At 42.5% G+C, this 27730-nt stretch overlaps 2 protein-coding genes across 3 annotated transcripts; both read left to right on the plus strand.

The window, feature by feature from the left end:
* The first annotated feature begins 379 nt into the window (after nucleotides 1-379).
* On the plus strand, nucleotides 380-21282 carry washc5 (WASH complex subunit 5). Of its 2 annotated transcripts, none has more exons than XM_046044749.1 (29): nucleotides 380-458; nucleotides 1175-1452; nucleotides 1731-1876; nucleotides 2114-2198; nucleotides 2403-2503; nucleotides 3014-3206; nucleotides 3367-3519; nucleotides 3665-3778; nucleotides 12902-13073; nucleotides 13229-13356; nucleotides 13663-13792; nucleotides 14154-14266; nucleotides 14919-15085; nucleotides 15347-15422; nucleotides 15529-15639; nucleotides 16110-16250; nucleotides 16807-16887; nucleotides 17049-17150; nucleotides 17412-17591; nucleotides 17751-17875; nucleotides 18009-18171; nucleotides 18328-18430; nucleotides 18513-18592; nucleotides 18795-18898; nucleotides 19286-19415; nucleotides 19612-19708; nucleotides 20125-20278; nucleotides 20451-20538; nucleotides 20843-21282. In XM_046044749.1, exons 2-29 carry the CDS (start codon nucleotides 1267-1269, stop codon nucleotides 20897-20899), a joined length of 3480 nt encoding a protein of 1159 aa, XP_045900705.1. In that variant the 5' UTR covers nucleotides 380-458; nucleotides 1175-1266; the 3' UTR covers nucleotides 20900-21282. The 2 variants fall into 2 exon arrangements, with proteins under 2 accessions (XP_045900705.1, XP_045900704.1); XM_046044748.1 differs by having other exon boundaries at nucleotides 437-548.
* A 124-nt stretch (nucleotides 21283-21406) lies between these two features.
* nsmce2 (NSE2 (MMS21) homolog, SMC5-SMC6 complex SUMO ligase) lies at nucleotides 21407-25857 on the plus strand. Its single transcript, XM_046044750.1, has 6 exons — nucleotides 21407-21759; nucleotides 22836-22948; nucleotides 23270-23423; nucleotides 24541-24632; nucleotides 24838-24944; nucleotides 25447-25857. Exons 1-6 carry the CDS (start codon nucleotides 21645-21647, stop codon nucleotides 25556-25558), a joined length of 693 nt encoding a protein of 230 aa, XP_045900706.1. The 5' UTR covers nucleotides 21407-21644; the 3' UTR covers nucleotides 25559-25857.
* Nucleotides 25858-27730: the final 1873 nt, after the last annotated feature.

Raw genomic sequence — 27730 nt, forward strand, 5'->3', positions numbered from 1 at the left:
TATTCTCACTACTCCATCCCTGCAAATCACTGCATCCCTGTGGAGCCAGAAATCTGCACTCACAGTCCTCGAGTGTGGTGGAGTGGCAGTGAGATAGAGCGCCTGTAAACTGAGGGTATAGTGGATCTCTGTCGCCATCTAGAGAAACATGTAATTGAGTTTCAGGACTTCAGTGCACTGTCAACCCATAGGCCTACCTGACCCATTTTTTTCTTTGTGGAATTGAGTTAATTCAGTGATTCGGGATGATACACATATTTCTTGATTTACACTAGCATCACTGTGAGTCCTCTCAAAATAGGGCAAATTTACTTTGGGTGGTATAAGTCAATGCAAGGGCTATACTTGTTACCGCTCTTCTTCTCCGGCGCGATGAAGGAACGAAATCAAACACACCCAGCGGCAGAGTCATGTGGTTGGTCATGAGGAAGTAAACAGGGAAGAGAAGATCCAAAGAGGCAAGCTTTTTTTCAACAGTCTTGGACTAATAAACATTACGGCAATTTAAATAAAACCAGCAAGACGTAAAGAAAAGTTAGTATACAACGGTATGTTGGCATCGCTTTATGTGTTGTCGTCTGCAGCGTTAAGGCTAACTTAATCAAAGTAGCGAGCAGGCTATGCTAACGTTAGCTTGGTTGTAATAGAAAGAGCAAACATTCAAGTTAGCTAATACATGACCAGTTAATAACTAACGTAACGTTACACTCCTCAAATTCTTCCATTTAGAAACAACAAGCCTATTAAAAGCTAAAAGAGCGTTTTCAGCGTTTTTATATCTCTTCAAGAAGCCTGGACATTGTGAAACCTAGGGGTGTTAAAATGACAGTTTAGGGCTAACGTTAAAAATAATTAAAATTTGTGTTTGTCTTAACGTTACTGTATTTCCGGCGAGAAACCTCAAAGTTCTAAACTAAAAATTAACTAAAGGTAATACTACTTTAATAAGCTACTACCTAAACCCTTTGGGAGTTTGCTCTTTCTATTTGCCTCTCTCAGCAGGAGTCAGATGTCAGGACCAGTCTAGGTGATGGCAGGCATTCAATGTATTGCCCAAGGACACTTCAGCAGGGCAGATGAAACTAGTCTGCCATGTTGATAAAAGTAAAAATAAAAACAGTGTTAAATTGATAAAGCCATTTTTTTCACACCCTCCCTGCTTTCTTCTTTTCAGCTGGATTATCCCAGCTGTCACTGTACTGCAAAAACACAGGGCCAAGGTGCGGCTGTTTTGTGCATCCTCGTCCTTGTCTTCCTCCAGCCGCTATGGTGGACTTCCTGGCGGAGAACAACTTGTGCGGCCAGGCCATCCTCAGGATAGTTTCTAGAGGAAATGCCATCATTGCCGAGCTCTTGCGCCTCTCTGAATTCATCCCTGCAGTTTTCAGGCTCAAAGACAAGAGCGACCAGCAGAAATATGGAGACATTGTCTGTGACTTCAGCTACTTTAAGGTGTGGGTTTGATTGGGGCAGGTGTTCCAAGACATTTTTGGCCAGTCTCACCCTTTCAACTATTAACTGCACATCAGCATTGGCTTCATAGAGCTGCTCTTATTTTTTCCTGTAATACAGGATGCAAACTAATATTTGAGCTCTATGTATGGTTTATGAAAATTATTGCTTTCTTATTGGAACACCTATCTTTACATTTAGACTTTACATTTTTATAAAGACGTGAGTATTAACTGAATATCAGTTGCACTCAATTCAAGATGTTGCTTCTTTGCCAGGGTGCAGAGGTTTTCGAGGGGAAGCTGGAAGCCAAACCTGAGCTTCAAGACTTGGATGAAGAGTTTAGAGAGAACAACATTGAGATTCTGTCAAGGTTCTATTTGGCTTTTGAGAGTGTCCACAAATACATAGTGGATCTTAACAGGTAAGACAAGACCCGGCTGTTTATTCTTTTTTTGTTCCAGTTCAGTCAATTTAAGAGTAAATGTTCTTCAGAAAACAAAAACAGGTTTTCAGCTGTCCTTTTAAAATAGATAATAAAATCACACCCCCTGAGGTTGATTCACACTCCCTCCCTCTACCTACTTTTCTCCTTTTTGCACCATGAAACATAAGACAGACTATATTAAAAGATAGTAATGTATTATTTTCTCCTCTCCAGATATTTGGATGACCTACATGAGGGTGTTTATATTCAGCAAACCCTGGAGACTGTGCTTATAAATGAGGATGGGAAACAGCTTTTGGTAGGTAATGCAAATCAGTTTCAGGAACATGCTAACATTACATCATATGTTTGTGATGAGTTCATATCAGAAATAACTGTCTGTCTTGCTGACTTGCAGATTGATTTTCATGCCTGGCCCTAAAAACGACATATTAACACAACATACTGAGAAGACACTATAGAAGTTGATGATGATCATGTGTATGTTTTCTTTTCCACCCAGTGTGAGGCTCTCTACCTTTATGGAGTCATGTTGCTGGCTATTGACCAAAAAATTGAAGGGGAGGTCAGAGAGAGGATGCTTGTCTCCTACTATAGATACAGGTGCGCTTGTGACTCCCACGCACACACACGAAACATGCTGACTCACATCTTCTATGTGCTCAATATGCTCGTTAGCCAGTGAGCTTGCTCACAGCAAAGTCGAGTCTGGTGTACCTGATATCGTTTTATCTCTTTCCGTTTGCTTCTCCCATGAAATATCACCCTGTCATATCATTATGTTTGAAATGTGCTATAATAAAGATGTGGATGCACCTATTTTTTTATTGACTCCTTTCGCAGTGTTTTGAGATGTTATTCTAGATCAAGTATTAGATTACATATAAACATAATGCTAACCTATTTGAATGACAGACAGTCAAGAAGGAGAACACACAGCAGCACGTTGAATTGAACTGATTAGAAAATTTTATCCAATATGACAAAATTATGCAATAATCAAAATATACTTTACCCAGTTTTAATAATGCCAAGAAATAACACACAACTTTTGTCCTCACTTGCCTCAGTCTTTAAATTGTCTCCCATAATTTTATTTAACTTTTTCTTCAGTGCTGCCCGTTCATCAGCCGACTCCAACCTGGATGACATCTGCAAGCTCCTGCGCAGCACCGGCTACTCTAGTCAGCCTGGAGCCAAACGGCCAGCCAACTATCCAGAGAGCTACTTCCAGAGAGTTCCCATTAGTACCACTTTTATTAGCATGGTCATTGGGAGGCTGCGCTCGGACGACATATACAACCAGGTGAGAAGCTTTTGGTCGAACGGTACTTTGAACTTTCAATAATGACAAATTTTGTCACTTCATCAGAAGTTAAGTTTGTCTTTGTTACAGATTTTATGAGACTGTTACAGCCATAGTCTTGGGCTGGACCTAAAATCACATTTCTCTTCCTGTCCATCAGGTGTCTGCGTATCCTCTACCAGAGCATCGAAGCACAGCGCTGGCTAACCAGGCAGCCATGCTGTACGTCTGCCTCTACTTCAGCCCCTCCATATTGCACACCCAGCAGGCTAAGATGAGGGAGATAGTGGACAAGTACTTCCCTGACAACTGGGTAAGACATTTTTTTTTGTGGTAGGACTGTTCACTCATGTCATGCCGGTAGACGCAGAATGAATATAAACTTTATCAACTATTATATAATAAACTATTTGTTATTGTGAATGTTGTACTGAAGTGTTTGTGTTGTCTTTCTGCAGGTTATCAGTATCTACATGGGGATCACAGTGAACCTGGTGGAGGCCTGGGAACCATACAAAGCAGCCAAGACTGCTCTCAACTACACCCTGGACTCTGCTAACATCAAAGAGCAGGTATTTAACAAATTGGATGTGCTTCAATGTCACACAGTCTTCAACATGGTCAATTTACAGTCCTTCAGTCTGGCACTCTATTGCATGCACGTACTGATAACTGTGTTTACAGAATGTGTAAGTCCTCCAGTGTGACAGTGCAGAATCTAAATTGAACCACAAGGATTTTAATCAAATCTGTGACTTTACAAAGACATTGTTAAACGTGTCCTGAAAAGTTAGTTAAAAAACGGTGAATATACAGTACATGTACACCCACTGGCCACTTTATTAGGTACATTTTTCTAGTACTATGTTGGACCCCTTTTTTCCTTCAGAACTGCCTTAATTTTTCGTGACATACTTTCATCAAGGTGTTGGAAACGGTCCTCAGAGACTTTGGTCCATATCGACAGGATAGCTTCACGCAGTTGCTGCAGATTTGTGAGCTACATGATACAAATCTTCTGTTCCACCACATCTCAAAGGTGCTCTATTGGATTGAGATCTGGTGACTGTGGAGGCCACTGGAGTGCTGTGAACTCAATTTCATGTTGAAGAAACCAGTTTGAGATGATTGGAGCTTTGTGACATGGTGCATTATCCTGCTTAAAGTAGCCATCAGAAGATGGGTACACTGTGTCATAAAGGGATGGACATGGTCAGCAGCAAAACTCAGGTAGGCTGTCACGTTTAAACGATGCTCAATTGGTACTAAGGGTCCCAAAGTGTGCCAAGAAAATATCCCCTACACCATTACACCACCACCGGCCTGAACCGTTGATACAAGTCAGGATGGGCCCATGCTTTCATGTTTTTTTACGCCAAATTCTGACCCTACCATTTGAATGTCACAGCTGAAATTGAGACTCGTCAGACAAGACTATGTTCTTCTGCATACCTGGGTTGTAATGAATGGTAATTTGAGTTTCTATTGCCATTCTGTCATCTCGAACCAGTCTGCCCATTCTCCTCTGATCTCTGACATCAACAAGGCATTTTCATCTACACAACGTCTGCTCACTGGATATTTTCTCTTCTTTGGACCATTCTCTGTAAACTCCAGAGATGGTTCTGTGTGAAAATCCCATCAGCAGTTTATGAAATACGACCAGACCGTCTGGCACAAACAACCATGTCACGTTCAAGTCACTTTCTTCTCTATTCTGATGCTCGGTTTGCACTTCAGCAAGTTGTCTTGACCACGTCTACATACCTTAATGCATTAAGTTGCTGCCATGTGATTGGCTGATTAGACATTTGTGTTAAAGAGGTCATATTATGCTTTTTAGCTTTTTCCCTCTCCTTTATTGAGTTATATACCTTTTTTGTTTAATAATGTTGGCAATATTGTTGTTATACATTCATGCCAATAAAGCAGATTTCAATTTGAATGTGTAATAGATTTGCAAAGTGAAAAAGCCCAAAGTCCAGCCCAAAGGGAGTTCTGATCTCCCACAGAACACACTGCTCTGAATTGCTTGAAAACAGCTTGTTTGTAGTCTAGCTATTTCCCTTTGATCCCTGTGACAACACATGGATGAAAGTCTGCAAGTATCTTTGTGTCAACACTATTATGAATCCCTTGGTTGCAACTGATAGGGCCCCAATCCCAAAGTCTCCCCTAAACCCTGAGCCCTGAACCATCACAGACTTTACTGATGTCGCTTGGAAAGTGATGGGCTCCAAATGCTGTAAACGGGAACGGGACAGCACTTTGCCACTTTATCATGTTACCTTGATGACGCTGAAACACGTAGCACACTTTTTATTTTGTTTTTGCCTTATTTTTAAGTCCTGCAGGCTCTCGCCCTACAGAGTGGAGGAAAGGCAGTCTAAATGTCAATATATATTTGTATTAATCAATACACTATTGTTGGTCAAATAGCATCATTAAGCAAAAACTAAAATAAATAGTTGAATAAAAGAAGTGTGTAATAAGGTGATTACATTCCTCTGATGTCGTGTTCTATGCACCATCTTAAGTTAAGAAAACTTTCAACAATATATAGTCTGCAGAAATGCATACTTACGAGAAGGGTCTATAAAGGACTCAAAATGTCCGCGAGAGAGCCCTCGCACACTTGACGATTTGACAGTCCGCCTTAGAGGGCGAAGCCTATACGAAATACAACTAGATGGCCCAATCCCAATGTCCACCATCACAGACTTTGAGGCGCGTTCCTGGGAAGTCCGTGAGGGCTATACTTCTGCCTCAAATCCACGGCGTAGGCTACGGGGCTACGCAGAGGCTACGCCGTCGCCTGACGTGCACCTCCTCAAAAATGTAACTACACGTCGAGTCGACGTGGACCGTAAGCACTGTGATTGGTCAGCTTGGTAGCCGCGCAATGCCTCAGAGCCGACTGGAAGTATCCCGCGCTTGGCCAAAACGGCGGCTGTAACACAGTGAATTAATATATTTGACCGTCGCAACCCGAGCGAAATGACTCGTTTCGCTATCAGAATGTGATCCATTCGCACTGTAACATTTGAAAAGGCTACACCAGCCGCACGTTTACAATTTTACCCCCATTTACGATGGCGGAGCGCTAAACCGGAAGTTGGCCTGCTCGGCCGGCAAAAGTCAACACAGTGGACGCTGTAGCGCTACTGCAGACTACCGTTGGGGGGTGTAATTGCAGAACGACGGACACGCCTACGCACAAGTATAAATGCATGGCATAAATGAGCCTTGAAGAGGTCCACGTCAGGCGACGGCGTAGCCCCGTAGCCTACGCCGTTGATTTGAGGCAGAAGTAATGCAGTTAAAAGGCTATCGCTATTGTGTTTACCCTCTTCGCGCGCCTGCGCGGCACTGAGAATTTTAGTCTACGCCCACTCAACAGCGTGGGCCTCTCCTACATCCACACCATGTATGCATACAACGGTGAGAGACAGTTTGCGGCTTCCATTTTTCGTCAGCACTGAGCTGTCTAAAGAGCAGAAGACTTCCTGTCGGAAAAGAAGAGCGATGTCTTCTAGCAAGTCGGCCCGAGCGGGGCGGGACGCCGGTACATCAGTACGGTTGTGCGGCGTCCGTGACACGGGCTTCGTCCTGCCGGGGAAACCTCCAACCCCCCGGCTCACGCTGTTCCTTCTGCGACCTTCTCTCCCCCGAAGAGAAGCAGCGGTGGGCGGATCATTTTGCCGGTGAGGATGAGGTGGCGTGGCGGTCCACCCACTCTCTTGACGAAGCCCTCGACCTGTTACTATCGAATGAGCAGGAATCCCGCAGCGGCTCCCCGCTTCCCCTGTACCAACCTCCGGTGACGCCGGCCTCGGCGTTGCTATGTTGCCGCGGCGATGCTACCGTCAGGCTAACGTTGAGCTAACAGGAAGCTAATGTGTAGCTGACATGCGGTCTCCCTGGATCAGCCGACCAGGGAGACCCCATGTGTCCACGTTGCACCACATTAGCTGCGGCTAATGACATCTAGCAACCGGTTTCATTGCTGCAGGCCAATCTCGTCGGTCAGAGCGGACTAGTGATGTGCGATACCACTTAAATTCGATACCAAGTAATATCCAGGCTGGTATTGCCGATACTTTTTACGCATTTTATTTGTAGTGTGATGTGACAATTACTTTAAAGTAAAAAAGTGGACAGTAGGCTTACCAATAATAAACATAATGACACATTAAAACATATTAAACTACTCTCATATTATTTAATTATAAAGAAAATCTCAGAGACTTGTAAAACAGGTTGAAAATTACAGCCAAAAAAATGTTTGACTCTTAATCTTGTCACAAAATATTCCATATCCACTTTTTGCTGTTCTTTACAACACATGTAAATCAGGCACATTTGAAAATCATTACCTCAATTTTCTTTTACGAAAAGTAAATTAGGCTCCCCTGAAAATGTTAAACCTGAGCCTGTTCTGAAAACTGCTTATTCACAGGTTTTTGTTTAGGAATAAGAGCATGTTTACAGTTTTCCCCTTCAGTCTGTTCCGTTTTTTGCTCTCTACCTCCCCTGCCATTGTAAACATCCGCTCTGCAGGCACAGAACTAGCAACAATTCCGAAGTACTAAGCCTGGGAAGGTTTGGTGATGCTCTTGCTACCAAACAAGTGGATCCTTGTCCGGGGGAATCAGTTTTTCCTCTGAGTAACGACGCATTTCAATTATTAAGTCTGTGGTAGCTGACCGGTGATGTTGGGAAGACGCAAATTGTGTGTCAAAATCTGCCCATAACCCTACTTTTGTTGCAGCTGAGTCTGGGGCGAGTGCAAGACTCTGGGGGCTAGGCACTGAGGCAGAGCTAGAAGTAGGTGCCAATGACTTGGGAGCTCCAAGTCCAACTCCCACTCCAAGCTCTTGGAGTGGGAGTGGACTCTACTGTCTGGTAGACTTCCTTCAGCTCAGAGAAAAGTCGTTTTTTTTCATTCCCTCAGCATTGTTTTTGTCTTGAAATCCAAGGTGTTTAAACCTAGCATCCAGAAATGTACTAGCACCTAGAGAGTGATCAGTCTCAATGCTTGCAAATCTGCGCTGGCACTGCTGGGCTAGCTGTGTGGCAACGGAGCTGCCCTGATGCTTACAGGCTGCTACAGCTCTTTGAAGAAGAGACACGAGAGGAATCACTTTGGAGACTGAAACATGTTTTTCGCCCTTGTCACTTCCTCAAAGGGCCTGCACAATTCACTCCTGCCTAGAAGACAGAGGACTGTGGTCACATCTTCATGTTGTTCATGCAGCCTGTCCAGCATGTAGAAAACTGAATTCGCACAAAACTGAAAAGCGGGTTTCTACAGACTGGATCAACTTTCATTTGCCAATTCTCAATTACATGACGTGTGATAGTCATGTACGCCTCTGTGGACACTGAAGTCCACATATCAGTGGTAAGTACAACACTTGGAGCATTTTGCAAAGTTGCTCTTACTTTGTCTTTGCTCTCATCAAACATATTAACAAGATATGTTTCAGTCATTTTCTTTCTACTAGGGAGTTTGTATCTTGGGTCAAGAGCTTTTACAAATGCCTGGAATTCATCATCTTCTACTACAGACATAGGTTGGAGGTCCCTTACAATCATCTCTCCCAGGCTCCTTGTGAGTGCTGCTGCTCTTGGAGAATCATCTACAAACAACACAGAAACACAGGGCAAACTGAATGATGGCGCCACACTGCACTGTATGCTAAAGACAGATAGATAGATAGATAGATATATACTTTATTTATCTCGAGGGAAATTCAAGTATCCAGCATACAAAACATACATGCATTAAACCTATATTAAAATAAAATTAACTTATAACACAGTAGTCACAGTGAACAGTAAGTGCAGTGCAAATGGAGTACAGATGGAAGTAAAGAGTACAGATAGAGGTAGAAATTTTTCTTGTCTATTGTCCTCCCTGCCCTGACTAGGAGCTGTTGTACAGTATGATGGCCATGGGGACAAAAGAGATCCCTCTAAATCCTATTAGTTTTAACTATAGGCAATATGCAGCCTCTGTCAATACACTCTTAACACTGATCTCGGGAAAGCTACTCATTATTTTCATTTCATTAGGCTAACTTACTTCATGTTTCACTGGTATCTATTTGAACAAACTGCTTTCTGTTAGCTTGTTGCAAGAATGCTGGGATTCCGGGGAACTCTTGAACATTAAAAAACTAAAGCCTTAACAGACGTGAATAACTTTCCCACTGTCAGTGATAACGTGACTATCACACTATCTCTTTGTACCTGAATAACATCTGCCGCTGCCAAATGACTCACTGATTGAAGTCTGTCTTGCCCTAGCACCTTGCGTCTTCTCGCCCTGGACCACCTCCTCAGACCGCCGCTTCATTATATCATCATATTCACTCTTGTGACTTAATCTCAGTTGTTTAGCCAGGTTTGTAGTGTTACCACTGTATTTCACTGTCTTTCCACACACATCACACACAGCGTCACTGCTCCTCTTTTGCAGCTAAAATACAGCCAGACATGACTCCTTTTGCGGTCAGCCATAGTCACTCTGCAGTCTTCGTAGCGGGAAATGTAAATAAAGGGCTGCAGCAGTCGGCTCTGTTACAGAGCGTTAGTGCACACACAACTGACAGGCGGAAGGAGAAGTAGTTCCCTCCCCTAACCGGGAATAATTAGACTATTCCGGTGACAGGAAGTTACTTATGATAACATAAACATTCACTCCAAATTACTGAGTTTAAATATCAATCTTTTTATATGAGAATCAATACTAGAGCAGGAGACATTGGGATCGTAAATATCAATACTTCAGTATAGAGCTGCACATCACTAGAGCGGACCACTGGAAAGCTATGGGTCGAAAAGAAGCTGTGTGAAATCTAGTTGCTCCTTTTGTAGAAGTTGTTGAACAAATGCTGTCTGTGCCTGTCAGTTGAACCAGCCACACCAAGCACACATTTCCCACACTGTGAGCCAGCTGCCGTTTGCCAAGTGGCTAATCTGCAGCTTGAAGCGCAAAGCAACAAGCAGTACACTCTGTTCACGATCAGAGGTCCCTTCACACACCCCTCCCCACAGAAACTGTATGAGACCACGACAGTGGACATTTCGCTTTGTGCGGACCAAACATGTACACACCCGGTACAGATATTTTTCTGAAGAAGAAATCTGCCGGGCAATGTGTGATGCTGTTGACATTGTGCCCGGCTGCGAGCTCGTGCATAATCACAGCATCACCGACGCAGTCCCTACTGCCGCATCCAGAGGTGTGTGACAGGCTGTGTTGTGCGCTGTACATGTGTGATGTACGGCATCAAGTGTGTGCCAACACGTTCCGCACGGCAGGCGACAGTGACGCTGGGGAGAATTGTTTCTTGTAAACTACGTGACCTAGTGTTGCACTTTACAGACAGCTGCTCTTGAGTTTGAGGAAAACTGCTGTCTGTTCCCCACATTGTTTGAGCCAGTTGTGTAGCCGAATGGCTAACAAACAGCCTGGGCTTGCTGCAAAGTTGCACATCCTCTCTCCCCTTGCCCCCCTCCCTGACATGGTCAGGTGGCTGGCCTCAGACCACATGTACGCCTCCCCCGCCCTCTTCCCTTGCCGGTCGAGCAGCGCGGCGATGAGCCCCTGCCTCCCTCCCCTCACCAGAGGAGTGGCATAACACGGACAGGCTGCAGCTGGCCGGATGGCTTTCATGCACTCTGGTTCCAATGTCACAAGCAGAATATTTCCTCCTCGGCCCGCCGCTGTCTCTACGAAGTCAGTGGCTGCCGTCGCACTGTGTGGACCGGCTGCAGCTGGCCGTGCGGCCTTCATGCAGCTTGGCTCCGATGTTGCAGACAGACCATTTCCTCTGTTGCCTGTCCCTGCCTTCCCCTTGTCGGGGGAGCGGCATGGTTACGGGCTCACGGGTGTGGCTGCCCCACCTTGTGCCCCGGCGACTGTGTCTGCCTCTGCCTCCCTCCCCCCACCGGGGATGCGGCAGGGGACCCACGAGGGCGACAATGTTACCTCGTGTGGTCCCTCCCGCCACACAGTTTCTTGGGTTTTCATTCCAGGGTGCCCAGTACCAATACAACCGCCTGCCCTTTGGTTACTCCCTGGCCCCGCGCACTTTTTCCAAGTGTGTGGCAGGGCTGCAGGCCTCTCCACATAAACGTGCTGGAGCTCCTCACGGTGTGGAAGGTGATCTGACATTTCTCCCCTCTGCTGCGGGACCAGCACGTGGTCTGCACTGACAACAGGGCCGCGGCGGCCTACATAAACCATCATGGTGGGGTGCGCTTGGCGCAGCTGCTGGGTCTGGCCAGGCGGCTGCTCCTGTGGGCGCGCACTCAGCTGCTCTCCATCAGAGGAGAATACATCCCTGGTGTGCTGAACAGAGGGGCGCACATCACGTCGAGGGGGGGCCCCCGCCCAGACGAGTGGTGCCTCCATCCCGATCTGGTGGACCAGCTTGGCAGGGCAGAGGTGGATCTGTTTGCCAACAAGGAGAATGCTCAGTGCGCCCTTTGGTTTTCACTGAGCCCGCGGGACGTCCCCCCGCTGGGAGTGGACGCCTTCACGCAGCACCCTTTGGCCTCCCCGGCTGCTGTATGCTTTTCCGCCGGTGCGGCTGATCCCGCACCTTCTGGATCGCCTGCAGTGACTCTGGTGGCCCCGGAGCGCACCAGCGCGTCATGGTTTCCCTGAGCATTTCAGAGATGCTCTCTCTCAGGCGGGGGGTTCAATCAGGAGTTACCTGCTCCTATCTGGGTCTGGCCACTGAGAGGCGACGCCTGGAGGGCTTAGGTCTCTCCGGGAGGTGGTTCGCACCATCCAGGGGTCGAGGGCCGCCTCCACTCAGTCCTCTTACTTCTCTAAGTGGTCAGCTTTCCAACGCTGGTGTCTGGACCAGGGGACGGACCCTGTCACCTGTCCACTGCCAGCGGTGCTTTCGTTCCTCCAGTTGCTCATGGACAGGGGGCTGGCGTTCAGTACGGTTAAAACCTACACTGCCGCCATTTCGTCCTGTCACAAGGGCTTCGGGGACAGGACTGTGTTCTCCCACCCTTCCTTAGGGGGGTGCGGAGGCGCAGACCGGTGACGCGGCCTATTGCCCCACAGTGGGATTTGGCACTGGTTTTACGCGCCTTAACCCAAGCCCGGCAGACCTGAGATTCCTTTCGGCTAAGGCTGCCTTACTCCTGGCTCTGACATCGGTCAAGAGGATCAGCGATCTGGCTGCCCTCTCTGTAGCTCCGTTGTGTCTCAAGATCCAGGGTGACGGCAGCTCGGCTGTTCTGCGCCCTAACCCGGCATTCATGCCTAAAAGCATTACAAGCTCTTTTCGGTCGCAAGTAGTTTGAACTATGCAACTTAACAACAGTTGATGCAAGCATTCTGATTGGCTAGTAGTACTTAACTAGGAACTATGCGTGTTCAACTTCCAACAAAGATCATGTAGAGGCAAGATGTATCATTCCAACTAAAACGAAGCATTCAACACAGGATGAAAAGAGGAGCTGCAGCAATGTGCAATATGACAAAAAAATATGGTGTTTATTGAAAATGAAACCATCTAAACCTGTTCTGGTACAGCCCCTAAATTTTGAACCTGAAAATGAGTATAATATGACCTCTTAAACAAGAATTGAACAGGTGTACTTAATAAAGTGGCTGGTGAGTAAGTGAATGAATAATAAAATGGCACTATGTGTGTGTTTAGGCCAATCGATATGCAGCTGGCATGGAGACCCTGAGGCCTCAGGTGCAGCAGCTGCTGAAGGAAGGTTTCCTTAGAGAGGAGATCATCCTGGACAACATTCCCAAACTGCTCAACTGTCTGAGGGACTGCAATGTTGCTATCCGCTGGCTGATGCTGCACTCTGCAGAGTCAGGTGAGAATATTGGGCAGAGTTTCCTTGTAGAAATTGAGGTTCTTATAGGACATTGCCCCAGACTTTCAAATGCATGATTTTACCTTTGGAATTAAGATGATAACAGAAATTGATTTTTAATTTACAGTTCACTCAAACTAGTCATTTTCTTACAGCCTATGATCCAAACAACAAGCGACTGCGTCAGATCAAAGACCAAGTGCTCTACGACTCAAAGTACAAACCCAAGATCCTGTTCCAGCTTCTGCTGGACACTGCTCAGTTTGAGTTCACACTCAAAGAGGTGAGTCTCTTCTCAGTAGTAGATGATGTGAATAATGACCGGGAAAACATGAAAAAAACAAGGAACACACTGGGCTTCTCTCTTTTTAAGACAGTAAAAGTGTGAAATGAATGCCAGAATAATTCCTAAGTGATCCAGCCAACTGCGATTCTCGTTAGGTGTGTCTGCTTTGTCGCCTATTAGCATATACAGTGAGACAGCATATGGCTAGCCTGTCTATAGGACACACGTTTAACGTTCTCATTACACATCTCATCTGACTAATCCCTCCCTGTCGACTCAGCATCTGTTCTGTCCCTCTTCCAGATGTTCAAGCAGATGCTGTCAGAGAAGCAGATCAAATGGGAGAGCTATAAGAAAGAGGGGTCAGAGAGAATGACTGAGCTGGCTGAAGTCTTCTCTGGCGTCAAACCTCTTACCAGGGTGGAGAAAAATGGTGAGTTACACTGTCGGATGGATAAGGTGTAGCATTACACACACACAGCAAGGAAGTGGTTGTGACTGGAGGAACCTCAGCCATGCAGTGTTTCACACTTTGAATAGTCATGGATTATTTCAGTGTTGGAACACAATTGAGTTTAAACTTGAAGCTGCTCAGAAAAATGTTGAGGCAGGGAAACAACATGTAAAAAATGCATCAAGGACACACATGCAGGGAGAGGCGGATTAAATTTACATCAGTCATACTTCCTCCGTTGCGACTCTAGCCCTAGTATGAGAGACTCCTTTTTCTTAACTACTACTTTTGAAAAATACTTTTCTGCACTTGTACTACACACCTATATTACTCCTCACAGAGAACTTACAAGCCTGGTTCAGAGAAATCTCAAAGCAGATTGAGTCTTTGAACTACGAGGACTCTACAGCTGCTGGGAGGAAGACCGTTCAGCTCATACAGGCTCTTGTTGAGGTGAGCAAGATAATGATGATTTGAGTGCTGGCCATCATCAATTTGATTATCAAAAACTTCAGTGGAGTCTTTTTTGGACCTTTGAATTTGAATGTGGTACTTATACTTGAATCATTTGCAGTTCCAGAGTTACTTTGATTGCCTTAGCTTCATGCATATAGGTAAAAGGGGAATCCAAGAGAAATGCATGCTAATGTTGGCAAAACAAAGAGACAAAATGAACCGCTATGAAATGCATATAAATAGAGACACATCAGAATACATAATGGAAATGTCTTATTGGCTCAGTGGATTGTAATGCCCTCATTTTCGCCTGTCTATCCTGCCACAGTCTATTGTAAAAATAGAAATGGAACAAATATGACTTCACAAAAATTGCAAACACTGGGTTATGTTTATTTATATAGCCATTGATAACTGTTTAGACAATAAGCTAGTCCATGGGTACAGTCTTCTGGTCCAGTACCAAATCATCCCCATGAGCCAGAAATTGACTAAGCGCCAATTGAGAATTGTTTTTTTTTTTTTAAACATCAAGAAAATAAGACTGCCCGGAGTGCTTACAATCCTTGGACACAGATATGTGATTGCAGTGTTTTGTGTACAGTTATGTGTGTTTATAGAGATAAGATGTTTTTCTCTCTGCCTTTAGGTCCAGGAGTTCCACCAGTTGGAGTCTAACCTGCAGGTCTGCCAGTTTCTGGCTGACACCAGGAAGTTTCTGCACCAAATGATCCGTACCATCAATATCAAAGAAGAAGTCCTCATTACCATGCAGATAGTTGGAGACCTGTCCTATGCGTGGCAAATAATTGACAGGTGCAGTTTTCTGGCATATTTTGTACTTTCACGCTAATTCACATTATTTTCTCTTAGAAGGTCCTCAGTGGCATGCAGATACTAACTTTCACATGGTCAGCCACAGACAGTGAGACAGCCTGCTTGGCTTTCTGTATGAACCATCAAGAGGACCACAGTGCTGCTGTTGTTTTGTCTTTTATTTAACTCGGTTGTGTTTAGCTTTTTTTGTCTGTATAGCAGATTTCAGTAGTTTCTTCTGCCTTATGTTTTATTCTGCAGCTTCACATCAATTATGCAGGAGAGCATCAGAGTCAACCCGTCCATGGTTACCAAACTGAGAGCCACATTTCTGAAGGTGGGGACTATTTGTGTCCAACACACATGCGCAAGTGTTCAGACATAGACTTAAGAATAATAACAATAAATAAATCCATCGTGTGTGTGTGTTTTTGTGCGACCAGCTGGCATCTGCATTGGACCTTCCGTTGCTGCGCATCAACCAGGCCAACAGTGATGACCTGCTGAGCGTTTCACAGTTCTACTCTGGAGAGTTGGTGGCTTATGTCAGGAAGGTACACCACATTAAATGTTATTACCTACAATCTTACAAAAGTAACACCTGTATCTAAAGGTTTTTAGCAGAGGTGGTACTCAAATGAACATGGTTTTGAAATAGTTTCACAACATAACAGATGAACTCTGCATGTTGCAAAGTGTTGTTCAGTAACTCTGCAGCCACAGCTGCCATCTTGATTAATGTTTCTACAACCATCTGTTTGGCATATGTATCCAAAAAACAGCTACATAGAGAATGTGTACCTTTAAGATGCTATTACCTTCTGGTTTCATCAGCCACATGCCATGTTACTTTATCCCAAAGGATTTGCTTCTCCTAGGTGTACACAAGATTTTTCAACTGCAGCATCGAGTACCATCTGTTTTTGAAGACTAATCTCGAATCTTCTGTCTTTAGAAAAACAACAACTCTCAAACATACGCTAGATTGATGCTCAGTTTGGGCCTTTTATCTTCTTGTTTACAGGTGCTGCAGATCATCCCAGAGAGCATGTTCACCTCTCTGGCGAAGATCATCAAGCTTCAGATCCACGACATCATGGAGGTGCCCACACGGCTAGATAAGGACAAGCTAAAGGACTACTCCCAGCTCGGGGCTCGCTACGAAGTAAAACAACTTGTTGTGGTTGAACAAGTCACACTTTACAATGTGCATGTAGCTCCTGGAGTGTTGTTCAGACTGTCATTGAATTAATGAAAACAACCCTCTGATATTCTATGAAATCAAAAGGAGGTATCTGCTGTATGTGAAGCTGAGGCAATCACACTAGCTGGTATTGCTGAACATTTTTCAATCTCACACAGCTTTTGATGTGAAATGCTAATTAGAAAAGAAAGAGAATGAGCAGGCAGATGCTTTCTTGAATTGCATTCATTAGAATTTGTCAGTCAGATACTGAAAAGACATATTTTGAAATGTGGTCAAATGCCTTCAAATTAAACAGGATCGTTAAGAGTTTGGCTAGAATTTCAATTTTAAACAAAACATCATCTTTCATTTATTAAGTACAATGTCTGCTGGCATTCACCTCTCTTTCTACAAATTGATGCTGAATATTCTTATCTTATCCTATTAATTTGACATTGGACTGATTTTAATTTAAGGTTCACTGGATTCTATAAAGTTGTGTGCCTAAACATCCTTCTTCTGCGTGTGATTACAGGTGGCTAAATTCACCCATGATATCTCCATTTTCACTGAGGGGATCCTGATGATGAAGACCACTCTAGTTGGTATCATTAAGGTAGATGATGTGATATTTGGACCTTTACTTTTAGCATGGTGATAGAATATTAGGTTCTAACATGCAGGCAGGGATTTGTCGTGGGCACAGCTTCCACAGTGCATCTCAAGAGTAATTTACTATAGTGTTTTTTACCTTACTGACACACTGTGATGCTTTAGGTGGATCCTAAGCAGCTTCTGGAGGATGGCATCAGGAAGGAGCTGGTGAAGAGGGTAGCTTATGCTCTGCATAAAGGATTGATCTTCAACCCCAAGGCTAAGGTCAGACGTAAGATTGGTCGAGTGTTTCATAGTTTTATGCTTTATATTTTTAAGTGTGTGCGCAATCTTGAGTGCAAGTTTGTGACATATATAGTGTGTGTGTCAAATCAAACCACTGAATTACTAATAGAACTGGAGATGTTTCTCCAGGACACAAGACAATTGCAGCTTTTGCTCACAATACAATTTAAACCACGATCAAGGATAACAGCAGTGGAAAATTAAAAGATGGGACTAAACAAAACTTTCCCCCTCTCTTAGCCTAGTGAACTGATGCCCAAGTTGAAGGAGATGGCGGCCACCATGGATGGGTTCTACCGGTCGTTTGAGTACATCCAGGACTACGTCAGCATTTACGGCCTTAAAATCTGGCAGGAGGAAGTGTCCCGCATCATCAACTACAATGTGGAACAGGAATGCAACAGCTTCCTCAGGACCAAGGTCAGGCTCAAGACAGTAGAATGCTTTTTACTATTTCTGATCATATTGCTTAATATTGACATCACTTCAACGCTCTGTAATCAGTAAGTAATGCTGTGGTTTTGTGTATTTGTCAGTAAAAAAAGTTGATTGATTTGTTCTTTCCCTGATTCCAATCAGATCCAGGACTGGCAGAGTGTGCACCAGTCCACCCACATCCCCATCCCGAAGTTTCCCTCTGTGGATGAGTCTGCCACCTTCATCGGTCGCCTTTGCAGAGAGATCCTCCGAATCACTGATCCGAAGTATGTTTCCTTAATTATTACTGTGAAATTAAATTAGAAGAGTTATTGCAATCCTATGAAGTATTTATTTCTCTCTCAGAAGAACCGGGCTTTAATCTTACTTAACCCTAACAAACATTGGTCCTTACAACAGGGTAACGTGCTACATCGACCCGTTGAACACATGGTATGACCTGAAGAGCCACCAGGAGGTCACCAACAACAGGCTGTTCTCTGAGATCCAGAACACCCTGGGTACATTTGGCCTTAATGGGCTAGACCGCCTGCTCTGCTTCATGATTGTCAAGGAACTTCAGGTAATTAGCATATAAAAAAAGTTTCCAGGCTGTGCGACAAAGCTACCAGTAACAGACCACTTCCGCGTCTGTAAGGGCTTTTATAGTGTCTTCAGTGCACATTGTATGCATACCAGATATATATCTGCACTGTTGGCAACCTGTTTCTCCCATCAGAACTTCCTGACAATGCTTCAGAAAACCATCTTGAGGGACAAAGCTGTGGTGGATGTTTTTAAAGCCGTGCTGGGTGCTGTCAACCCAGTCCAGGGCATCGTGGGTAAGTATTCATTTAGGAAATCCTACAACCGACAGGGTATTGTTGCTCCTTGAGAAGAATCAATTTGTTTTTTCTTTAACAGCTAATGCCAGCAAAGTGTATGCCAGTGCTGTGGCCAAAACCCAGAAGATCTGGGGTGCATACCTGGAGGCCATCATGAAGGTACTGGTCCATGATATTATCTAAAGTTGTAGAAAGAAAATGATTATTAATAACGTGAATTTAGATTTTCATGGTATGTACATTCGTTGAAGATGAAACATTAACTGTCTCTCTCCTGTATTTCCATGCCGCTGTTCATTGTCTGCCATCTGCCAATGGGAACATGATGAAAAATAATGTTAAATACATGTTTTTGTTGTAGGTCGGTCAGATGCAGATTCTCAGACAGCAGATCGCTAATGAGCTGAACGACTCCTGCAAGTTTGACTCCAAACACCTGGCTGCTGCCCTGGAAAACCTCAACAAGTCAGTCCAGTTTCACAACCTCAGAGCATACAGTACCACTTCTCTAACATCTCTGTAATTGTGTTACAGTGTGGTTGTTATTACTGTTGAGGGGAAAGTAATACTTTTATGAAGAGATACTCAGGTGCTGTATGTTGCTCTGGAATGTTTCTCATATTTATGGCATTTGGACTTATGATATACTTATATAATACAGTATGTAAATGCTAATTATTACCATTTCTTTTGTCAAGTACTAGTAGTATATTAATGACTTAATGTTAATGCTCTTGCTGTTTGATGTATGAAGAAAACATGTGATGTGACTTTTCCTAATTAGAATTTAAGCACAAGTACTAGTCGATCAATAATTACTGCTAAATGTTACTCTTGTTGTGACCCTGCCAGGTCCCTGCTGGCTGACATTGAAGCTCATTATCAGGATCCATCCCTGCCCTATCCTAAAGAGGACAACACTCTTTTGTATGACATCACTGCCTACCTGGAGGCTGCTGGCATTCACAACCCCCTCAACAAGGTCTGAAGATTACGGGTGTTGCTTTTCACACGATAATATGATTAGTGTTTGAAATAATAATTAAGTTTCAGAACCTCAAAAGAAACCCCAAAAGTTCACCTGTGTTTTTTGCGTCTTCTGTTTATCACTCTGTCTCCATCGGTCGTTTTACATTGCAAAATGCGCTGACCATTTTTCTTCTGTTTGTTTCTCACAGATCTACATCACCACAAAGCGCTTACCTTACTTCCCCATCATCAGCTTCCTGTTTATTATTGCTCAGCTGCCTAAACTTCAGTACAGCAAAAACCAAGGCATGTTTTTAAAAATTTCAGCACTATATTACAGCTCTTATCCTACTGTTGTTGATGAGTTGTACAATTATGAGTTTCAACAGGTCTAACCAGTGGGCTGTGATGGTTGGTGTTTCAAAGAAGCTTAATTTTCTAGATTTGTTTATCCATCACATCATCAGAGCCACATGTGGTTTTATTGATATATAATGGTAGGTGTCATTTTCAGCAGGAACCTTTACCGCTCATATGCTCAGAGTCATAGTTATTCTGAGAAATATAGGAAGTCATTACTTGGAACGTGAGAGCACTAGATTCTTGGTATATTTGTGATAAATTATGTGGTGGATTTTTCTCTCAGTATTCAAGACTTAATGGTGTGTAAGACTGCATCCACATGTAAATGACCACACGACTGATGTCTTGTGTTTCCCCAGGAATGACCTGCAGGAAAGCCACAGACCCAGTTGACTGGCCTCCGCTAGTGCTCGGCCTGCTCACCCTGCTCAAGCAGTTCCACTCCAGATACACACAACAGTTCTTGGCTCTTATTGGTCAGTTCATACGCTCTATCATGGAGCAGTGCACAAGGTAAAAAAACAAACAAACATGGCTACTTTGGAATAACTACTACAATAACACATTTAAACAATTTCTTTTGTATAGTTTGTAGAAAAGATATTGCTTCTCTTTTACCTGAGTAGTTTTGAGAAATGTATCTTGCTATGGCTTTATGAACTTACAATTGATTGATTAATCATAGTCAGAAGATCCCTGATATGCCTTCTGATGTGGTGGGAGCACTGATGTTCTTGGAAGACTATGTGAAGTACACAAAACTGTCACGCAAGGTAGGCCAACTTTAGCCTTAGTAATGTTGTAAAAATGTGGCAAATGACAACAATTTACATTAACTAGGGGTTGTAGGGAAGCTTGGGCTTTTATTTTTGATGGTTCTACCTTAATATATTTCGCAGGTGTATTGTTTTACTGTAAGATGTAATACATATCAGCTGTAAGAAATGATTAATAATACAGCACCATGCCCTGAATGAGACACAGCTATAGACATTTTAGGACTATGTCTCGCATTTTTACTGTATGTACTGTGGGATATTAATGTGTATTTATTTTTATTTTCTCTGTATTCTTAAGGTGGCCGAAGCCCACGTGCCCAGTTTCATTTTTGATGAGTTCAGAACAATACTGTGAAGACCTGGATGAAGCGTTTCATCAGAAAATTATGCTTTTGTTGCCATAGACTTTTTTTTCACTGCCGACATTTTGACTTGTCATGTTGGGAAAAGTACAGGTGTTACTAACAAGATTAACGATTGCTTCGATCAGTTCAAGTGTTCCAGTAAGCCACTTCAGTGTGACAGTGACCTAGGATGCACATTACCAGAATCTTGAAAGTGAAGCAGCTAAATATAGTTGAACCTTCATTCAGTTCATGGTTTACAACTGTGCTTTAATGTCTTCCATGAAAACGCCCATTGAGTTGTTTACTTACACATTTAATTACCCATTAATGTCTTAATGCACTAATAATAGGTTGTACATAGATATAAATGAATAAATACGAATGTTCATAATACATTGTTTTGTTTCCTTTCAGTTGATAATTGGATTATTTGGTCTAGCGTTTTATTTTGAAAAAATACACCCGGAAGTCGGACCTTAGCCACCGTTGTAGTTATTTATTGGCGGGTGGTTTGCGTGTTTTCCTGTAATGTATTTCACTTGTATCTTAATAATAGCATTGCTAAAGTACAGCTGACACAGCTGCTACTTCACATTCATACAGTAGCTCGACAGTTAGCTAGTTAAGCTAATCAGATCAGAAGCAGATAACGTTAGCAAGCTAGGCTAACGTGAGTTAAGGCTAAGTTAGTTGGACGTGAGGACAAACGTTTGGTGTGTCTGAAGTCTCAGAGGATAAAAGATACACATCGTAATGTCTCTTAGCGCCGTTCACGGAACATTATCGAGCTTGAAGTCATGTCAGGCGGACATCGGGACAGGAATGGACATAGTGACAGATGTGGCTATGGACCTGGCGGAAGCTCAGGGTAAATATTGCATCTCTAAAGTAATGCTTGTCACCCTCACTAGCTTTTTTCCAAAGGCTTATGTTTCAGTCAGTGTCTAACCTAACGCTACACCGTGTCCAGGGATATCCCCAGAAATCCTGGTTGTGATCGAACTATTGATTTAATACGTGCAGTACAGGGGTGAAAAGTAACTTAAGTATATTTACTGATACAATATTGAGGTAATTTAGGTGTACTTTAGCATTAACTTTACATATATTTCTTTATTAGTCTAAGTTCCATGATAAGTTTATAAAATATGATGCATTGGTATAACTTATTTAGATTAACCCTTTGAATTCTGCCTGTACCTACACTGGTATTTTTGCTTGTTGTGATGTCATTTCTTGGAGTATCTTCAAATGCTTCATATCCATAGAACCATAACAGCCTAAGGAAGTCAGTAAACCACAATATTTGATTGAATTGATAATATTGAAATAGTTAGATCAATAGAAAATAATAGTATACATTTTTTGTTTTCTCACAAAATTTTAAAAAGATGAAAGCACAAAACATATTGATCCAAAGTATTTATAAGTGTAGAAAGATGAACAAAATATATTTTAACACCCCAGAAGTTATTTGAACTATGTACCTTTTTGAGATGTAGTCGTTTTAATAAGCAGAGTGCAAATGTGTTTAATTTGTGAATGTGCTGTAAGTTCACATGACAGTTCCTGTCTACGTCTACTACTACTACTACTACTACTACTACTGTATGCTATAGCCAGGCCTACTATGTTAACTACAAACTCAGCTATATACTAAACTATGCTACTGGGGTCTGTTTAAAATTAGCTACACCTTGACCAACTACAACATTAAGTCAATTTAATAATGATACTGTAATATAATACAATTCACAGGGGTCATTTTGCAAAATAAGCAATAACTTTTGTGTTGCTAGTACTTCTGTTTCTTTTTGTATGAAAGCTTTTGATTGCAAGACATTTATATCTACTGAAGTATTCTTATGGTGTGATATTGCAACTTTTACTCAAGGAAATGATCTCAATACCTTTTCCATCACTGTGTGCGCTGTTGTGTTGCAGATGCCGAAGGGAATTCTGGCATCAAAGAGATGGAGGCCATGCTTCTGGAGTGTGCCAGGCTGGACAGGGAAATTAACTACTTTGTTGACATTGTGCAACAAGTCACAGCGGAGGTGAGAGCAACCTGGCACGGTCTATTCACATAAGTGGAAAGCCTCAGCAGTATAATGGGGAAGCCCTTATACTAAATGAACAGGTCAGCCTCAAGATGCATTAACGGGATAAGGACTTAAATGTACAAAAAGTGCATATAGATCGGTTCTTCGGATGGTCATACAACACTCATGGTGGCTCCTGCTACGCTGTGTACACCCAGATTTTCTGGAGTGGCAAGTCTTAATGTCAAGGTATTAGTTTTAAATGTCAGGGAAACTCTGAAGTTATTCATAATTGTAAAAGTCAAGGAAATATCCCACCTACTTCACTTTCTGTAGGTTACTACACAGCAGCCAGAGGCCATGTTCAGCCTGTCTGCCAAAGTGAAGGAGCAGTTCACAGAGAGAACAGCCAGGATCTCTGACCGTGATCTGCAGAGTCACCCGAAAGTAGCGGCCTTCAAGGACAGCATCAAGAACTCTCTCAACCAAGGTATGGCCTGCGGAGGGGAAAGAAAAATAGTCAGTCAGTCATAGTAATTTATGCACTGCTAGAGTCAATGCAGTGTATTAAGGGAATATACTAGACTTTGATAATAGCTGTGCTTGCAGGAATGCTTCTTAGCCAAGGAGAGAGAGAAATCTAGGGATGTGTGCTGTTTTTCAGGATAATTAGCTTAATTTGAAACACATAACTCCCTTTGTTTACTGTTGAATAATTATGTTTGCCTATCATCCTGTAGCTGTTATTTTCTGCTTTGTAATTGCTGTCCTTATTATAACCCTTATTAAAAAGGCAGCCACACACAGACAATTCCATATTTTTAGGTTCTCTGTGGACATTATCACTGAAATTACTGCTGCACCGATGTTATTATCCCACTCTGACTCTGTCCCAAAAGTAGCACTACGTGAGAAAATTTTGAAGTGAAGTGACTTCTATGTGATCATTTCATATACTGTCAGCCTAGTGTTGTATTCTGTGAAGGTTTAACCCATCAAACGTCGTCATTGAGTGAACAGCAAAAATCACCTCATGTTCCTATTGAGGGGTTATTTATGAAACTTACATTTTGCTCTCTTAAAGGCTAGAATATGAAACCCTGTTGGTTGGAATAATTAGAATACGTCATGCAGAGTTGTTTTTTTTTTTTTATACCTTGAGCACAGGATGACCTTTGACTATTCGATATTTGCAGCTGCGCTGGGACAACAACAGTAGATGTGAACGTGGGCTTAAAAAAGGGAGCGTGCTTCATTTGTGGGTGTGTCAGACGTCTGTGTAACTGTATGAGTGGGTGAGTGTATGTAGGTAACTGTGTAATCTCTTAAGCCACTATAAATGTGTGTAATTGTGTGTCTTCTGCCGAAGTAAGCATTTGTCAATGTCAGTGGTAAATTCTGGTCATCTTCATGTGGACAGTGTCTTATTTTTTGTAGATTTAAAAAAAAGCTCTGAATTTGGGACATGCCGTATTCTATAAATCTAGTTTCAGCCATGTCCGTGTCCTTGCTGAATATTCTCCTGCCATCTTGTCGTTGATCCAGTCCATCATGTATTACTGTGATTGGACATTTGGAAACACACTGTATGCACGTTGTGTTTTCAGCCAACCAAGAGTCAGCAGAGAACATGGAGGAGCTTGATGAGGACATCGCTGTTACACAGAGCCAAGTCAACTTCACCTGCCCACTCACACAGGTAGCAACTTCCGCTGTTACATATTCCCACTGAATGCTTTTTCTTAATTTAGACCATTTCCATCCTATTACATCTCTACCAATTTCTGAGAATCACTATCAATAAAACCTAGAAAACCACCTTGATTTGATGTTTCAGTAGCTGCATTGTGCTTTTGCTTTGTGTGTTTCATTATACAATACACCACTGCATGTCTGTATTCAAGGTGGAAATGGTGAACCCAGTGAAGAATAAGAAGTGTAACCACCACTATGATGAAGGAGCCATACTGGGCCTGATCAAAACAAAACACAGCCAGAAAAAGAAATGCCGGTAAGACACTCTCCCTCGGAGGACTGTTAGAAAGTTGAGTCAGGTTTTGCGGCAGTAAACAACTCGGTGTGCTGGCGTGGGACCAGCAGTCTGCCTCAATTCACATTTTCTTTATTATTCTGCTTTGATGTCGGAAGAAAATTAAATGTGGCTGGTCCTAGAGGAACACTGATTAACTCCCAGTGCCTGGTCTATGTTGTTGTCAAAAGAAACTTGCTTATTGTTTTGAGTCTTAACTGCGGCCACTGTGCACACCTTACATGCGTTAATTATAGCGGCAGCACTTCAGAGCTTTCCTTATTGTGATTGGGTGCATGACTGATGAAATGCTGTTGTACTTGTCCCTATAGTGACTGTCAGGCAAGTCTTCAAAAGTATCAGTGCGGAGTTTGTTTGTTTTTAACTCACACTTTCACACATTTGTGTGAATTCTTAGATTATATTTGTGTGTTTGGATATTCTTTAAATGTGTTTAGTTTCCTGCCCTATCTGTGTCTTCCAGCTGTCCTGTGGTGGGCTGTGGGAACGGAGATGTGAAAGAATCAGATCTGATTCCTGACCAGGTGCTGAGGAGAAAGATCCAGAGCCAAAAGAGACAGGGCACCCGGACATAGTACTCTTTTCTTGGCAGAATCATTCATCATAAAACCTGTGATTTGATGATAATTTTCTGTACAAAGAAAGAAATGTGTTGTTGGCAGTGTTTTGAGACAGTTGTTTTCATCAGTACTCAAGTTGTTAACCTATGTTTTGCCGAAAATCTTAATTTCTTATATTCAGAGATTTGTACCTCCAGGTAAACTCTGCTGTCCAGTTAAATTAGAATTTTAAAATTGATTTGTATTTCAGCAGGAGCGTTTTTGTGTACTCTTGTTGAATGTAAATAAAAGCTGAAGACCTTTTCATGAACGAATACCACCTAACTTTTATTAGTAATTGGGAGTATGGGAAAATCAGTTTTCAAATATTTTTCCGGTTTACATGATGCAGTAAGTTGACAGAGCCACAAGAGAGCAGTGTCTGCAGGAGGACAGAGGAGTTATGTAGTCTGCAGAGCTAGAACAGAAGAAGTTAACTTTTCATTATAAACTCTCAGCTCCAGGTATGCCATTGGATTATTAGTAGAGTTCTGACCATTACTGGCAACTATAAATCCAGGAAGTGCTCATTTTAGCCTGTCTTTAGCCTCCATGACCCAGGATAAATTAATATTGGAAATGTTGAAATCTTTGTGACTTTTGATCCTCCTTTTTAAAATAAAGCAGTTTCTTCTAATTGCAGATAACTGATGCAGGATAGCAGAGATACCAGAAAAAAATACATTAACAAAAAGTTACATGAACGATCCATAAACAAACAATTCTTTTACATCTGTGGGAATGCACTTATGTGATTAAATCTCCTCCTGCCTGCTCTCACTCCCTGTGAAAGGTCTTTGTTCCAAAGAGAAACAAACAATGACTGTGTTGAGATGAAACTAGGTGAAGCTAATCTTTTAATAACCTTGCATTAGGCTTTTTTTTCTTCAAAAATTCTAATTGCTCTTATCCTCCAAACAGTGCGTCATGCACAATTAAGAGCATTTCGCCAGTGAAGATATTAATTGGCAACAAATGATCTAGCTAATGTTGACTCACTCATTTCTCTACTCTACCTCACTTTGCATTGTCATTTTGCAAATCAAATCTTGTTTACTGCACAACACATGAAATCACAAGTAATTTCACAAAAACAGTTCAATTGGTGTAGCGTGCACGCATCAGCATTGCGTTGCATTCACCGTATCACAGGCAGAGCCATTAAGCTGTTTGTTTGGATGGACGCAAAGCTGTAAATATCCTCAAATATCATTCAGAAAGGCTGTGCTGAGAAAAAAAACAACCCAATCAATTCCCTATAGATGTTTGCTTTCTGCTGGTTATGTTTGATCTTGAATTCACATTCATCTGTTCAAAAGCCCCAAGAAGTAGGTGTAATGGCTGCCTGAGACACTGTAAGCCTCAATATCTGGCTTGTCCAAGGTGGATTTTAACTTTGGCTGCAAGTGAACACAGTCTCACTTCCTGGCGCAGAAGTCGGGCAGGAGAGGAGGCGGAACAGATGAGACTGGTGCTGCAAAATTCTGGTTTGATCCAGTTGTCACTCTTTTCTCCTGCTGCCTTTCGGAGCTAACACCAAACAGTTTGACACTTCCCATCGCAAAAGGAGTCAGGTTCCTTCTGCTGTTGACACACTTCTACAGAGTTGTCAAGGAAAGGACATTCTCTCTTGAGGTTGCATGACTTCTCCTTCTGAAGTGAATAAGACTATTTCCTTTAAACCTGAGTTAAGTTAAGACCTTTTAAAGAAAGTACAGAGAATAGTGCATAAACAAAACAGTGTTTGACACTACTGTTCTTGATGCAATTACTACTTTAATTAGGATTCCTGTGTTTTGTAAGTTGCAAACTTGGAGTACCAGTAGGCTCAAATTTTCACAAGTAGGAAAAACACAGGTGTAAATAATAGAATTATTGATGGCTGAATTCCATTTAGAGATCTGGAGGCAAAATGTAAAAAAGACAAAGTATGCCCTCACTTTTGCAGCACATTTGATTTTAGGAAATAAACCAATTTTGGTATGGTAGTTTATGTTCCAAAGAATGAAGAAAACTACAGTTAACAGCATTTAGCCTTGATTTTCTAGTCTTTATGATGCTAATACTTAAATTCCACCATGAGGCCCTGTACATACAACTATTTAAATAGAGATTTAACTTATTAACATAATCCGATTCCCCTTATAA

The sequence above is a fragment of the Micropterus dolomieu genome, linkage group LG03, assembly GCF_021292245.1.
Source record: "Micropterus dolomieu isolate WLL.071019.BEF.003 ecotype Adirondacks linkage group LG03, ASM2129224v1, whole genome shotgun sequence".
In the NCBI taxonomy this organism is placed as follows: Eukaryota; Metazoa; Chordata; class Actinopteri; order Centrarchiformes; family Centrarchidae; genus Micropterus; species Micropterus dolomieu.

What these genes read in the sequence shown, in the direction of transcription:
- washc5 (XM_046044749.1), top strand. Translation starts at nt 1,267, where the DNA reads ATGGTGGACTTCCTGGCGGAGAACAACTTGTGCGGCCAGGCCATCCTC. An exon ending in AGCTCGGGGCTCGCTACGAA is followed by an intron (nt 16,251 to 16,806) that starts GTAAAACAACTT and finishes GTGTGATTACAG; the next exon opens with GTGGCTAAATTCACCCATGA. An exon ending in CTCCGAATCACTGATCCGAA is followed by an intron (nt 17,876 to 18,008) that starts GTATGTTTCCTT and finishes TCCTTACAACAG; the next exon opens with GGTAACGTGCTACATCGACC.
- nsmce2 (XM_046044750.1), top strand. Translation starts at nt 21,645, where the DNA reads ATGTCTCTTAGCGCCGTTCACGGAACATTATCGAGCTTGAAGTCATGT. An exon ending in GGACCTGGCGGAAGCTCAGG is followed by an intron (nt 21,760 to 22,835) that starts GTAAATATTGCA and finishes GTTGTGTTGCAG; the next exon opens with ATGCCGAAGGGAATTCTGGC. An exon ending in AGCCAGAAAAAGAAATGCCG is followed by an intron (nt 24,945 to 25,446) that starts GTAAGACACTCT and finishes TGTGTCTTCCAG; the next exon opens with CTGTCCTGTGGTGGGCTGTG.